The 15721-nt window shown below is 35.5% G+C and overlaps 1 protein-coding gene across 1 annotated transcript; it reads right to left on the reverse strand.

Moving 5' to 3' along the window:
- Positions 1–1291: 1291 nt before the first annotated feature.
- On the reverse strand, positions 1292–7475 carry LOC120071246 (subtilisin-like protease SBT6.1). Its single transcript, XM_039023405.2, has 10 exons — positions 6753–7475; positions 6237–6365; positions 5959–6111; positions 5660–5776; positions 4572–4756; positions 3866–4129; positions 2717–3785; positions 1757–2254; positions 1613–1673; positions 1292–1532 (listed from the first exon to the last, which is right to left on the reverse strand). The coding sequence occupies exons 1-10, from the start codon at positions 7326–7328 to the stop codon at positions 1441–1443; spliced, it is 3144 nt and encodes a 1047-aa protein (XP_038879333.1). The 5' UTR covers positions 7329–7475; the 3' UTR covers positions 1292–1440.
- Between the last annotated feature and the right edge of the window lie 8246 nt (positions 7476–15721).

The following is a 15721-nucleotide window of genomic DNA, read 5'->3' on the forward strand; positions in this document are numbered from 1 at the left end:
TTAAAAACTTAGCTTGGTTTTTTAAAACAATTTCAACATGTAAACATAAATTCTCAAGCCATGATAAGGGCATTAATATTTCAAATCAATCTTCTATAACTCAATACTATAATTTAATAACAAATGCTCCAACTAAAAACACCATAATTCATGTTTTGGTTTAGGAAAAAATACATTTTTTGTCCCTTATTTTTTTAAAATAAATATGTTTGGTCCTTAAAGTTTCAAATTTATCATTTTAGTCCATGAGCTTCAAAAAAATGTTTAAAAAGTCCCTCAACTTATAAATCAGTTAAAATCAAATATAAAATTGAGTAGATATTAATAGACGATGTTGGAAGATGAGTTTGGAAAAAATATGTATAATTTTTAATATTTGTCACCCGCGTCTTCTTTCCCTCCTCTTTACTCCCTCTCTATCCTCTTGTCAGTTGTTTCTCTCTCATTCCATCCATCCCTCTTCTCTTATCTGATGACTCCATCTCCCTCCAACCTGTAATTGCATGAAAACTAATCCCAATTTCAACATTCTCTTTCCCTTCATTCTCTCTTCAAACTGTGTCCTCCCCTTTATTCTCTATTTCATCCAATCTGATGTTAAACAAATTAAAATATTGCTGGGATGTTTTGGGAATTGAACAAGTGGCTGGGATGCGAGAATGAAGCTGGAAGATGGATCAGACATTTTAGCAAATGAGTAATAGGGAAAGAGAGAGAGCATTGTAGCAGAGGAAGTAGAAGAGCACGTAATCAGGTATTAAGAAAGGGAACTTAATGGCCCACCATGCCGGCACTTGGGAGATTTGGTGGCCGGAGGGTTGATCGAAACTTGACATTTCCCAGCATAAATAGAGAAAGAAGAAAGAAAATTAAAGAGTGAGATGGAGTCATCAGAGAAGAGGAGAGATGGATAGGATAAGAGGGAACCAGAGATGAAAGAGTAAAGTCGAGATAAAGAAGTCCTTATTTCCAATTGTTTTAAATAACAAAATTGCTGAAAATAATTTCAAATATAACAAAATTTCCTATCACTATTAATGACAGATACTTACGATCTATCACTGACAGATAGTGACATTTTGCTACATTTATATATAAATTACTCATTTTTCTATATTTAAAAACAGCCCTATCACCCAAAGTAGAAAAATCCAAGTAATCATCTAATTTCTATTTTTTTCCCCGAAATTTCATAGGCTTACTGAGTTGAATCCTTGCATTTAAGCCCTAAACGAGAAAGAGAGAGTAATTGCTTCTCCAAATTGGTCTGTGCCGGGTAAGAAGAGAGGAATTTCGCCCTAATTTCAACTCTCCATATCACATCTATTACTACGGGTGGTACGGTACTACACAACATTTACGCGTCTAATTTTACATCAAAAATTCCTTCATGGAAGTATATTATACCTCGGAAACTACAACATCAAAATTTTTCCTTAACTATATATTGGAAAAACGTGCAGATCCAGATCCTCTTCGTCGCCGTCGTCGCTTCTGTCTAATCCGCCAAAAACTCAAAAGGAGCAAAAGCCCTAAAAGAGCAGAAACCCAATCAGGTATACAATTCGTAAAAGGAAACCAAATTCAGGAGCAATGAGGAATATATCCTGACCTGTTAATGCAACTACAGCAGGAACAAGCCATTGATTAGGAACAATCAAAGGCATGTCAGGCTGCAAGGAAGAACAATTCAGAATCATATTGATGAAATAATATCGTAACTTAAGCCTTGAATCATCAAGAAAGTTGACCTCACCTCATCTCGATAGAACAAGCTTAAGTATCGGTTTCCATATGTATCTCTTCGGTCTTTTAACGTCAACTTTGGAGGTCCCATCGAAGAACTTTCTAGAGTAGAATTCAAGCCTCTTCCCAAGTCGATTACAGGGAATCCAGGCAGCCTTCGATTTCTTCCCCTGACCTGTATACTGTATCCCTTGGTCCCCCACACTTCAAACCTAGAATCACTCCTGCATAACAATTCCTTCCCGGCAACAGCAGAATATAAAGAGAAATTTACATCACTTCTTCGAGATGGTAGTTTGTTGTCTTCCAGATACAAAGGTGAATCTCGTTTGGAAAACTTGGTGAATAGTACAGGATCTCTAATGTTTCCACTGGTAAAATCTAATATTTTTCTCAACAGCCAATAGCAATTTGTAACCATATGGCTGCTATCCAGACAATTTGAATCTCCATAAACTGCTACACGGCCTTCTATTGCCTCTAATAGGCCAAGAATCGGAAAATCTGCCTGCATTTGTCGATGAACAGTTAGGTTAAAGGTATTACAAAGATCAGAGTAATTTCATGGAAGGATGAATGCAAGACCTCTTTCTGAAAGACTCCTAATGTCAAGAAGAATACAGAACAGACCTATAATTCAAGCATTTAAATACATTCTTTCTGACAGTTTCAAAATATTTAAATATTAAAATGTTCTTAACACGTCTTTAGTGGTGTCATGCTCCTTTCACTGGAATCAAGAAACTAACTTCTCGAGCATCAAATAGATATGCTTCTGCTACAACTTACTAATTCCCCCTAGTGCATGATTGTACTCTTTTAAGTATCTTATTCAACTAAAATACAGAGTTGTCCATAATTACTTGTACTTCCAAGATAGGAAACTGGACAATTCAAATTTGCAACGACTTTTGGTCACCACAAAAATTATTTTAAGAGGGAATTTCATAGAGAAGCTTGCAACAGTTACCTTACTCATGCTAGATGTTAGTATGCTCTGAGCCGCCCCACTCTCTGAGCTATCAACGAAAGGGAAACTATGCACATAACCACCTTGTGGAAACCTCACGATATCTGTTCCTGATGCAAACCGACTCTGTTCACCATCAATAGAAAAGTCACCGTTCAAAATCTTATCCCCGAAAGCAATACCAAATGGGGCTAAAAGATCATTGAGTGCAGGAATATTTGCACCTCCAGTAACTGGTGTCCACCAGCTTCTTGTGTTATCATCAAAAAACCTCATCTTTACCATTGTTTCTACATTATACCATTCAGAAAACACAGCCAATCCCAATCCAGTAATCATAACATCGTCCCTCAACTTTTCAATTTCCTCTTTGAAGTACTCATCTTCAAGATCCACTAGTAGAAGTGTCCCATATTGGCGAGCATCAAAGCATGTAAGAGGAGAACCAAGCGTTTCAACATAGTACCCAGCATCACTCAACATGTTAAACATGATATGAAAATTTGTATGCAGGTGGTCTCCATGCCAGTCCAGAATGTCATTGCGTACATCCAAGGAATCTCTAGGAATATAACCAGGAGGATATTTGATATTATGAAATTGATCCCATAAAATTCGTTTTGATCTTGGAGGTGTAGGAACTACTTTTAACTTCAGCTGTAGCACACAAGTACTAATCCGACGGTTCTTCTCTCCTCTAGATGGAGGACTATATACTGTTAGAGTCACATTGCCCTCAATTTCTCCAGAAAACTGTGCACCTTCTTCCTTAATTTGCATATGAAGTGCAATGTAACCAGTCCAAGGCCAAATGACCTTAGAATAAGTGAAGTGAATACTTAAGAGATTTCCTTCTTCATCCAAAGGATGCCAAGTTGGTTGACCTTCAACATATCCAATTACACCCATCCCATTCAAAATGGTAGCATTGAAAATAATAGGCATTGCGCCTGCATAAAGAGGTTGGCGACAAAAGGGCCACGTATAAGGGCAATCTGTATAGTCAAGAACATCGGGGAAGATACTTGCCCGGGGTTGGTAGCTCTTAAGTATTTCATACGATTCTAACCTGGGAATATTCAGAGAAGTAAGAAAACACTCTAGAAGCAGAACACAAAAAGAAGAACAACAATGAGAGTTTAAACCTACAGATCAACTCTGCCAGCACCTTGCTCGTACATATTAGGACCAGCAAGCTTTGCAGCTCCCTCAACAAGTGCTTGTTTCATGCTAGCTGGATTTAAAATAACCTTCCGCTGGCTTTCAGGGATGACACTAACAAGTAGACATACCACACCAGCAACCACAGGACTCGCCACACTAGTGCCCGATAAACTTTTGCACCCAGTACTAATTTTGGATCCCATAATTTCCCGACCATATGCAACAACATCTGGCTTCACACGACCATAACTGTACAAAATGACATGTTTGAGAGTGCCGATATGAATGGACAAAAAGAGGCAAAAAAGAGAAGAAAAGAAAGAAAATGTATAGTAGTATAATGTGAAAAATTTTTTGCTCAATAATTGAGGGTGTGGAAAATCAAACCATGACCTTTGTGACGGTAATTGGAGCCTTATTCATTGAGCTTTGCTCAAATTGGCTAGTAGAAGGTGAAAATGAACCCATTTATAAATACATTGTGGGTTTAAGTTTGAATTTCGATGCATCCAATACATCTGCTTCATCATAGGCCAAATTCCAATCAAAGAAAGGAAATAAATCATTTGCCCAATATTACCATGGAAGCAATAGCTAAAATATTTTGGAACTGCTCAAGATATCATAAGGAGATAGGAGAAAAATATTGAAGGAACTTTAAGAGTCTAAGCAAAGTGTAATTCTAATTTACCCATGAGGCATCTCCCAAGTAGTCATGCCACGTGAGGAAAACGAAGCAATATGATCATTGTAGTCAATACCACCAACACCAATGACGTCACTCTGATCTGCAGGATTGTTTAAAGTCCCATAAAGTGGTCCATCATTTCCAATTGCAGAAACCATGATGATATTATTTGCTGTTATTTCCCAAATCTGGCAGACAAATAAAAGTTTAATATATATTGATGATGTCATAATTACACTCATTAGTTTGTGGCCACACACATGATTATGTTAAGTCTAATGGATAGAAAATTCAATGAATTGGAAATAATTTTCTGAGGCATGGATCGATAGACCTCTCGCATTATTAATATGTTAAAACCATAAACCCGAAAGTTTAAACTACAAGATACAATAATATAAAAAACCAAAAACTCAACAAGCTAATAAATTTTCGAAAGAAACTTTATCAAGTAAGAGATTCCTTCACATGAGAGAGTCTTCAACTGCATATTCGCCAATGATCATGTTATGTATAATTTTAATAAAACTCCAGATTATACAGGTCATTCAATAGTGGTGAATATATAAGTTAAAATTACAAGTTTAGTCCCTAAATTTTTAACTTTCAAAACTGTCTAAATAGGTCTCCAAACTTTTAAATTTAAGTCTAATAGGTCCCTAACAAATACGAAATTTTTAGAAATTAATCGATCAATTAGATATAAATTTGAATTTTATGTCTAATAAAACTCTAAACTTTCAATTTTATGTCTAATCTGTGAACTTTATAAGATTCAAAAGTTTATGGACTAAATTTTATATTTTAACCTAATATATATCATGAAGAAAGAATAGCAGTATCCCAACAATGACACACATTTCATTAATCAAAAGCTCTTTGTAATAGCAATGCTGGGAAACTCTAACCTGAAAAGAAGGTAAATAATTTAATCTAATGGCCAACTCACGTGTAGGAAATATTTGTTTGAACAGACATATTCAACAATTAATTAACCTCAAACCAAATAAAATTAAGCCGTATTCTTTTCAAGTTCAGAACTTATTTTTCCAGACCACCAAATTGCAATCAGGCGATCAAAGAAAACTTACCTTCTCCACAAATGGAAGATCCAAATAATCTGGTCCACCAATGCTTAAATTTAATACATCCATATTGGTAGCAATTGCATAGTTGAATGCATCAAGGAACCATGAAGTGTATGACACCTGCAATAGGCTGAATACATACTTTTCATAATCCTTCTTTTAGATGAAAAAGAAACAAAAAACTTCCATAATCCTTCCACTGTGTTTGAAGATAAACCAAGGGAAATTGACATAGAGCACATTTTTGCAGTCAAAAGCTGTAATAAACATGTTACTGTTGAGAAATGATCACTGTGCATTACCTGTGCATCTGTAAACACACGAAAAGCATATATCTCCGTATCTGGAGCAAACCCTAGACATTCTTCATCTCCACCTGCGATGACACCAGCAACAAATGTCCCATGTCCAAGATTATCATTTAAAGTATCTTCATTGGTCCAATTTGTTCGCTCCTGGAAAATATTCGAAATTCAAAATCTATCAGGTGAAATGAATCTTGATGGATGGAATTTTTCCTTCGATCTAATAATTAAACAAAACGCATGTGGAATGGGAACAGATTCGATAATTTTATTACCTTGATATTCCTAAAATGTGGGTGATTAGAACGAATACCAGTATCGAATATAGCCATCTTGACTTTAGAACCGGTATACCCTTTTGCCCAAAGAGAGTCTGCTCCAAATAGTGAGGTAACTTGGGATCTCTGAAATCAAGGACTGTTTCTCAGTGAAAGTTAACTAGAACCAAAATTAGAACAGGAAATGATGGGGAGACATCTAGTCATATTTCATTTGGTTTTTCCATATTGAATATGAAGTGTATTAAGTGAGATATGCATTACAGTAGTTATGATTGAAATTTGGCTTATAAAAATGAAAATTCTACTTTTGAGTTACATTTAAAAAGTACAATACATATATCTGTTCACTGAACTAGAGCTCTTCCTACAATAAATTCAATCAGTCTGGTATCCAAATTCATTCTATGAAACACATGAAGCGCCCACTGCATCGTCCTTTTCCTCATAGTTGATGGCCCAAAACCGAATAGATAAACAGAATAAATAAATCAGCCACTGAAAGAAAATTACCTCCATCGACAGATGCCGTCCCCATCCATTAGAGGCATTGCTAATAGCCGTATAACGTTCCCCACCTCCTTCTTTAAACGACATGGAGGTGAAAATCTTCCCCGGACGCTTCTTCCCGTCGACAAAAGCCCCAACTCTACCCCCATCCTCCATAAGCAAACCCCTGACGTGAGTTGCATCTACATTCACATCCTTGACAAACTCCAGTTCCTCAATCTCCTTAATCAGCTCCCCTCTCACCGAGTCCTCAATTGACACCAAGCCGAAATCTGTTGGATACTTGGACGCAGGGTTCCGCCTCTCGATCCATTCCCAGCCGCCCGATCTAATACGAGATTCCAGATAGAACCGATGCTCTTTCGCCTCCCTGTATTGAAGGAAGCGAACAATGTAGCTCTTCCGCAAGACGTTCCCGTCAGTGAGGTTCTTGGACGGAGATGGATCGACGGGTGAGTAGTTTCGAGTTAGGGTTTGGAATACGGTGTGATCGGAAGAAGGTTTAAATTGGAAAAGAGAGATGGAGATAAAGATTGGGACAAAGATGACGATGAAGGAGATAGAGGAAGAAGCGATCATGACTGCGATAACAAGAAATAATTGGAATTCATTGATTTGGCGGTAAATGATGGATGAATTGAGTATGAAGAAGACGAGGGAAATTGCCGGTGTGAACTTTCTCAGGACTTTCCCCGTCCAGAGCCTTCTCTGCGATTGAACTTGCTTCTTCAGTCTTCTTTTGTTTCCGGTATTTATAGACCCGCCCCGTTTATTGAAAAATAAGTCCAATATAATCGGTGATGAAATCAATAACCCCATGCACTGAGTTTATCATTATATATTTTTTTAAGCTTAAAATACAATTTGTCTTTGAAATTTGCTCAAAACTAAAATTCAACCATTTGTTTCTCAAAAATAAAAATAAAAAAATTGGACCAATTGAAAACTTAGCAAGTAAAATGAGACGAATTCATATAAGACTAAAATGATATTTAAACTAAGAAATTAAATACTAGAATAACATGTATTTGATCGTCATAGAATGTGCTTCTAATCAAAGAGTTAGATTTAGAGATTTGACATGCTATATTTTAAAAAAAAAACTCAAATTTTATTTTAATCCTTGAACTTTGAAACTTTTTCTATTTTTGTCCCCAAACTTTAAAAAACCCTTCATTTTAGTCTCTAAACTTTTAGAAAATGTTTATTTTAGTCTCTACTATTAAAATTATGTTAATTATTCAATAGACATTTTAGGGAGTTTGTACTTTGGGATGACAATAACCAACGCACCAAAATACAGAATGATCAAAATTTTGAACTAAAAATGTCTTTTAAATTCTCTTAGTTTTAGTGTAGCTAACTTATTTTAGCCTAGTCATCCAAAAATACAAATCACCTCATCATTTTGTTAAAGAATTAACAAAATCTTAATAATGAAGGGACCAAAATAAATAATTTTTAAAAGTTTGGGACTAAAATAGATAATTTTAAAAATTTAAGGATCAAAATAAAACAATATGCAAAGTTCAGAAACTAAAACATATATTTTTTATAGTTTGGGGACCAAATAAAATTAAAAAAATATATATGAAATTGCTATTCAAATTTATGCACCTAGTTTTAGTTTGAATGCAATCTATATATTCATAAATGGAATGATCTTTATTATCGGTATTAAAAATTCATTGGTATATTAGATACATTTTATAGATGCTTGTACAACATAAAAAAAAATGTCATATATATATGTATTTTTTGAAATAACACATCCATTAAAAATGTCTGAAAGAGAAGAGAAGAGAAGAGAAGAGAAAGAATCATGGTGTTTTATAACCAGATTAAACATTCAAATGGAAAAATCTCATAAACAGACATTACCTAGCTGAGCTCTCTTAGCAATACAATCAGAAAAAACATTACACTCCCTCTATACAAAAAAATGAAGGACCTAATTGTATTAGCTCACATTTTTTAGGTTAAACTATGTAAAATACCCCTAAAGTTTGTGGTAGATTTTGAAAGGTTTGATTTTTATTTTATAGAAGTTACTTTTTTTTTTTTCCTTTTAACTTTTGAAATTTAAAATATTCTTAAAGAGTTTAAATAATATAAAATTAATTTAAAATATGTAAAATACCCCTCAAACTTTGTGGTAAAGTTTGAAATGTTTTTAATAATACATTTCGTGATTGTTCCACGACATTTTCTCATAAATTAATTTGTATTATGAGCTTTATAATTGTATTGGTTTCAGTATAGTGAGGATAGTACAATCTCTAATATTTATCCTTGGATTATTTCTCTCTTAAAATAAACTTTGTTGTGAGAGTTTTGCACATTGTTCTCAACGTTGACTTGACTTAAGAGCTGAGGAGTTTGTTCTCAAATGTGAATTTATCTCAAGAATTTTGGATCTTGTTTCTCGAATTTGAGTTTGTCTCGAGAGTTTTGCAGCTTGTTCTCAATGTTTGTTTTGTCTTAAGTGTTTTGCAGCTTGTTCTCAAAACTAAAGTTCTTAGATTTGGATGTCGTGTCTTTGAAGTTCTTTTGGTTTCAAATGTTTGGGAGTGTTATGCTTTCTGAATAGAATTTCTTCTAGAATCTTTGATTTCTCTTTGGAAAATCTTTATAGTTTCTAACTTCAAGAGCTTCATAGAGTACATAGCTTTGATCTTCAAATCTTTAAAACTTTAAGAGTTGTATTTTTCATGGTTCGATCTCGAAGTCTTCGGAACTTTGCTAATCAGTTCTTTAATATCTCCTCAAAATGAAGTATAAGCCTTCCTATTTATAGAATTTAGCTTACACTTGATCAATGAGATCTATATTCGCTTACTATCTCTAGCAGTTGAGTATGTCTACTTAAATCAATATCTCAATTGAATTCAAGCAATGTAACATGCATACATTAAACAATATAAACTTTGGCTTATGCAAGACTTAGAGAAATTTCAGTTTATTATCATCAACCCATGAAAAATTTAGTTGCTCATGATCAAAGATAGAGAAGACGTGAATGGATGAAATGTGAAGGGCATCATATTTATATTAAGAATATGAGTTTTTCAAACTCAACTCAATTACTTAATATAAACGTAGATGTAAAGAAAAAATATGATAAAGAACAGAGAACGAAAGTGCTAAGCCACTACATGTAACCTCTTGCTTCTTTTGGCTTGTATGGTGGCTACTTCACAGTGGTTGCAATGGAGGCTGATGGTGCTCTCTCTTTTCAGAAAAGAAAACTGAAGTGTCACTCAAAATACTTTAAGGATAAGCTCGAGAGGTTGAAGACAATGGTGGAAATGTAGAGGTTTTTGGGCAGAGTTCTTACTAATTTCTTCAAAGAAAGTCTCACTCTTAACTTCAATTTCAATAGGCTATTTATAGGCGTTAAGAGGGAAGCTTCTTTGCCTCTTTCTAATGATGCACTGACACCTTTGCATTTAATTTCATGTACTGTTGCACCGATTACTCACTTCACAGATTCATTGGTTCTGCCACGAATGTCTTAAATCAGCTACCAACTTGTGCCTTGATTTATCTTCACTGTCCACACATTTTGTTGTTTTCTTTCATGTTATTGAAACCCTAAATTCTTTATTTTTGACCTTGCATGCTTTATATCTAAAATCAATGAAATTAGACTGCTTACGATCCAAATTGCTACCACGTGTTAATTGTGAACATCTAAAATTAGTATCAGAGCATGAATTAAGTACTCAATTTACGTTAATTTTAGCTTTGTGGGTGTTTTTCATGAGATGAATATTGTGGCTATTGGAATGTATATAGTCGAGTTTTGGCATGTAGATTTACCTTCAATTTTGTTACAATTGTTGTAATTGGATCCTTGTTTATGGGCCTTAATGTGTGAAGAAGGGTCTGTAAATTTGCTAGAGTCATTAGAGTTGAAATTAGGTTGTAATTGGAGAAAATTTGAGCATTGCACAGTAGAAAAATGAAGCTGGAACCTGCTACTGTTAAACGGTGTTGCGATGCTTCTTTAACAGTATCGTAGCGCTGTTCATCATTTTTAACATAATAATGGGAGCATTGCGGCATTGTTCTTCGTCCAACCCAGAAATATGCGCACACGAGGATTCAGTCCGACTAAACTGGTTCAGCTATTTTCGATCTGGTTCAGCGGTTTCAAGCCCTGGCGGTCTGCTTACCCTATTGTAGCCTTGGAGGTCTGGTTCAAGCTGGTTCTAAGGGTTCGAAAGCAATTAGGAGCAGTTTGTGAATTATTATTGTAATAATTTAGGTGTTTGCTTGATTAGGATGCCAAAACTGGTCCATTTCAGTGTGTGTTTAATTAATTATGCATTGTGAATGTATGTATTAATTAATTTGATCTTGTATGTGCATAAAGTATGATATGTAAATTTAAAATCTCACCATAGGAAAACATGTTACATGCATTGAAAGTATGTTATAATTGTTATAATGTATAGTATGCATGTGTAGGGTTTCATGAGATTTAATATGAGTTGTTATATTAGATTATGAATGTATGATGTATGTTATGGAGAATGTCTAAGTTATAAGTGTGATAAAATGAATTAGACATTTAAAATCTATAACAAAGATAAATGCATGCTCACCTAGGGTTGACAAATAACAACTTGTTTTTAATAGTTAAAATAGGTCGTTATCTTGTAAAACTTTGGTTACAAACTTACACGACAAGATCCTATCTAAGGCTAGAGGTACTTAAGTTGACAGTTTACGAAACACCTTTTACCTAGGGATCGAGCCAGTTCTTGTGTAAACCTCGAACCCTATTTTCCCTACTTAAGTAAGTTAATTAACACGTTAATCAAGATTAAGAACAAGTTATTATGCTTGTAGGGAAAAGCTTAAATATTAAACAAGGTGACTCTCGGGTAGCAAGACAATTGAGGTTTTTGTAGGGAAAATTTTGCTAAGTGTTGGCCGCATGAGGTGCCTTGCATTAAGCAAGGGCATGTGTTGGTAAAAGCCCATGAGAGGTTAGATGGGCAAGGATGCATGCGCGAAAGCATGAAGGCCTTAAGCATCGGGGGCTACGCATATGCATTGTTGAGCGTAGGTGCATGATGCGCCAAATAAACCGCTTCCAAGTTGAGTTTATGCGAGGAAGGGTGTGCGTGCGTTGGCTTGATGCACGACATAGGCAGGTGAGTCTATATGATGGCAATGGCACTTAGGCTATATGATGGCAATGGCTAGGGAACTATGCGATGAATTTTGAGCCATTCATTGGTGAGTTATGTATTGTTCAAGTAAAGGCCACGACAAAGGAGAGCAGGCATTGGCACTAGACCAAGCGTTGGGCTAGATGCGTTGAGGCCATGCATGAGCCAAGGGTTATGCGCTGATTGTGCCAAGCAAAGATGAAGCCATGCGTTGATCAAATGGTGATTAGCAACTTAATCACCTATTATAGTGGGCTAGTTGTCAGAATTAAGGGAATTAATCCCACTTAATGGATGATTTGGCAACCTAAGAAAGTTTGAAGACATGCATAGCAAGTATAAAAGGGGAGCTTTAATTCAAAAGCTCAGTTTAAGCTCTTTACTCATGATAATGAGGTAATTTCAGATTCATTCGAAAGCTTGATGTGTGTAGTTTAAGCTCAAGGGCTGTTAAAAGGAAACTCTAAGGAATTAAGGTTGAAATCTAAAGAAGATTGCAAGAAGGTCAAGTTATCAGATGCATTTGGGCTAGTGATGAAGATTTAAAGTTTTCAGATAAACCACAAGGAATTAGGGCCTAAAAAATTTTAAGGTAAGCATGTTAAGATGTTTCTAAACAAGTTTGTAAAAGGAAATTTTCTAAGATAAAGTCTAGAAAATAAGTTAATTGAGCTCAAAATGAAAACTGGGTTATAGTTGAACAAGTAGGCAGCTGCAATCTTTGAGCAAACAGACTGCTCAAACCAGGTAGGTTGCAAGCGCACACGAGGGGCTGGTTGGGTGCAAGGCATGCACTGAAGCTGTGCGCGAGGGAATGCGTTATGTTGAATGAGCACTATGCAGGTGTGGTTAAAGCTGTGAGCGCAAGGGTTGTTGAGCGCAGGTAGACACACGAAATGTTGGGCGCAATGGGTGTTGGTCGTACATTGGCGCGTTGGAAAAACGTATAGGACAGGCAATGGGTGCATGGATTGCGATGTTGGTCGCATGACTAAGGCTTGACTACTCAAGATTTTTCTAAGTTTTGGACGCATAAGTGGTATGCGTTGAAAAGGAAAGAGATGTTTTTAGTTGAATGTTAAGATAGTTTAGATGAGTTAATCTCACAAGGAAGCCATAAGTATTGGCTAAACATGTTTTTTTTTATTTCCACAGGGTTAATGCCAATAGGAAAGGCTTATCAACCCTAGGAGGAATGTCCAAAGGCTGTAAGTGACAAAGTTGATGTTTTTCAAATTTTTAGTAACACATGCTTAAGAAATGTTTAGACTTATGCTTGTCTATATGAATGATTAAAATGTTTCCCAAGCAAACTATGTTTCATAAAAGCCATTAATGCATGCTAGGTTTTAAAGAAGTTTATAAGCATGACATAAGTATTTCATTACTTATTAGTTCAAAGAGCATGCGTTAGAAGTGATGCTTATTAGCAAATATGATAAAGCATATGATTTGTGATGTTATGCATTCAAAGTATGATTTACTTTAAGTATGAGTTTTATGATGAATGTTAGAACCCGATAGTGAAGGACAATGAGAGGGCATTTGGGCAGTAGTACTTAAGGTATGACGGTACTTAGTGATAACCACATGCATGTAGGTAGATTCGACATTGGTTGTATTGAGAGCACTCCACACCAACTAAGGTTTAATGTTGAGGGATTGAGCAAAATGGTTCTCTCTCAACTCAAAGATTATGTAAAGCAACAATTTAAGCTATCTTATGATGAAAGTTTTAAGTATGAGTTTGCTTGGCAGTTTTCAGTTTTAAAGCATGTTGTTTATGATTTATTAGTCATTCACTTGGCTAGTAGCTCACTCATTTAAATGTTTTTCTTCTCCCAGGTAGTGGTCATTTCCCTAGAGGATAACTGCACTGCTGCTCTGCCACTTAAAGATATAGTTGAAGAAAAGTCTTGGTGTTTACCTTGTAATTAACTATACACATGTGTTGCATATTAGGGACTAGTTTTGAGGATGGGGTCCATTGAACTTTGTTTCTGTATATATATATTGTGAGTTTGCTATGTATGGAATCTTGAGGTTTTTTTGAATGTTTAAAGTTCCGCTAGCTTTTTAATGTTAAATATGTTATTCTAGGATTTCTTGAACAGGCTTAACAGGTTAGTTAGGTGGTAAGTGCCACGAAAGGGTTGGTAACTACTACCGCCACATTCTCTTCTAGATTAAGAGGATAATCTGGGAAAGGTTATACATCTTGAGTGTTGTTAACCCAGTTTTATGAGCATGCATGAGCGATGTGAGGTAATAAATGGTCTATCAATTAGACATCGTAGGTTAAATCCAGTACAAAAGTTATACTCAGATAAACACCTAGATTTAGGTTGTTTTAGTTAGTCAGATTATACCTGTCACATCCCCTCCCAGATCACCCTTCTTAATCCATAAGTGAATGTGACGATAGTAGTTACCAATCCTTTTGTGGCACTTAATGCCTAACTAACATTCTTAACTTGTTTAGATCCTTGGAGTACATATATAACATTCACCAAACTAATGAAACTTTAAAAATAACCTCAGAACACCAGGGATCAACAATAACATAATTACATCATATTAACACATACAGAGTTCAGCGGTCTCAATATACTTTACTAGTCCCTAATATGAGTAACACATATGTACAAACATTTACAGAGTAGACACCTAAAATTCTCTCTAGACTTTGGACTTTTAACTAGAGTCCTTGAGTGGCAGAGCAGGATGACAGCTAACCTCTGGGGAGATGACCACTATCTGGGAAAAGAAAAAAATTTGAAAGAATGAGCTACTCGCCCAGTGAGTGACTTAATAAAAACATAAATCTCATGCTTAAACTGAAAGCTAGAAAACATAATACTGGAACTAAAACATGCCAAGCAACGTGTACATAAAACTTTTAAAACCATTGTATCTGAAAACATTGCTAAACTGATTCCCGGTTGAGAGAAAACCCTTTTGCTCGATCTCTCAACGTCGGATATCATGTTTAAGAGAGAACCCTTTTGTTCGATCTCTCAAACATAAGCCTAGGTAGAGGTGAGAACCCTTTTGTTCAACACCTGAGAGAGAACCCTTTTGTTCAATTTCTCAAGCATTAGCCTGGCCTGGGGTGAGAACCCTTTTGTTCAACACCTTCTAGCCAATGCTAAGAAAGAACCCTCATGGTTCAATCTTATCGTCGGGTATCATGTTTAAGAGAGAACCCTTTTGTTCGATCTCTCAAACATAAGCCTCGGCTGGGGTGAGAACCCTTTTGCTCAGCACCTTACAGCCAATGCTAGGAGAGAACCCTTTTGTTCAATCCTACTGAACTGATTAACTGTCATACGTGCATGTAGAGCAAACTGGATCCTGATGTCAAGGATCATAACTGAAGCAGGGTACCACTGCTTATCACTGAATTGAGTGAATTATTCTGATACTTTCTCTAAGTACTTCAGTACTAGAATCATAACATAACTAAAACTAGGCAGTACAGCTCGGATACCTTCTCCTTGTACTTCAGTATTGAACTGAAAATACCTGATAGAAAAACATTTTCATAAAACATGCTTACTAAAATCTTGATCTCATAAATCATAGTTTTCACAAGAATATCATTTGCTAATGCATGCTCAACAACATTAAGAGCACATATGCTTTAAAACATAATACAAATACTTGTAACATAAACATGTCATAGAATCTTTTTTTGAAAACTACCATGGTTCAACCATTGTACCAAAGCATATTTCATAAACTTCGTAACTAGCATGCATTTATAAACTTTAGAGAAATGCGTTGCTT

This window comes from Benincasa hispida, chromosome 2, assembly GCF_027475165.1.
Source record: "Benincasa hispida cultivar pf3 chromosome 2, pf3_genome.v1.1, whole genome shotgun sequence".
Classification (NCBI taxonomy): Eukaryota; Viridiplantae; Streptophyta; class Magnoliopsida; order Cucurbitales; family Cucurbitaceae; genus Benincasa; species Benincasa hispida.

Excerpts from the sequence above, each read along its gene's own strand:
- LOC120071246 (XM_039023405.2), bottom strand. The coding sequence starts at position 7,328 with ATGATCGCTTCTTCCTCTATCTCCTTCATCGTCATCTTTGTCCCAATC. Across the intron at positions 6,366-6,752 it reads GACGGCATCTGTCGATGGAG|AGATCCCAAGTTACCTCACT; the intron begins GTAATTTTCTTT and ends CCTTGATTTCAG. Across the intron at positions 3,786-3,865 it reads GGTGCTGGCAGAGTTGATCT|GTTAGAATCGTATGAAATAC; the intron begins GTAGGTTTAAAC and ends GAATATTCCCAG.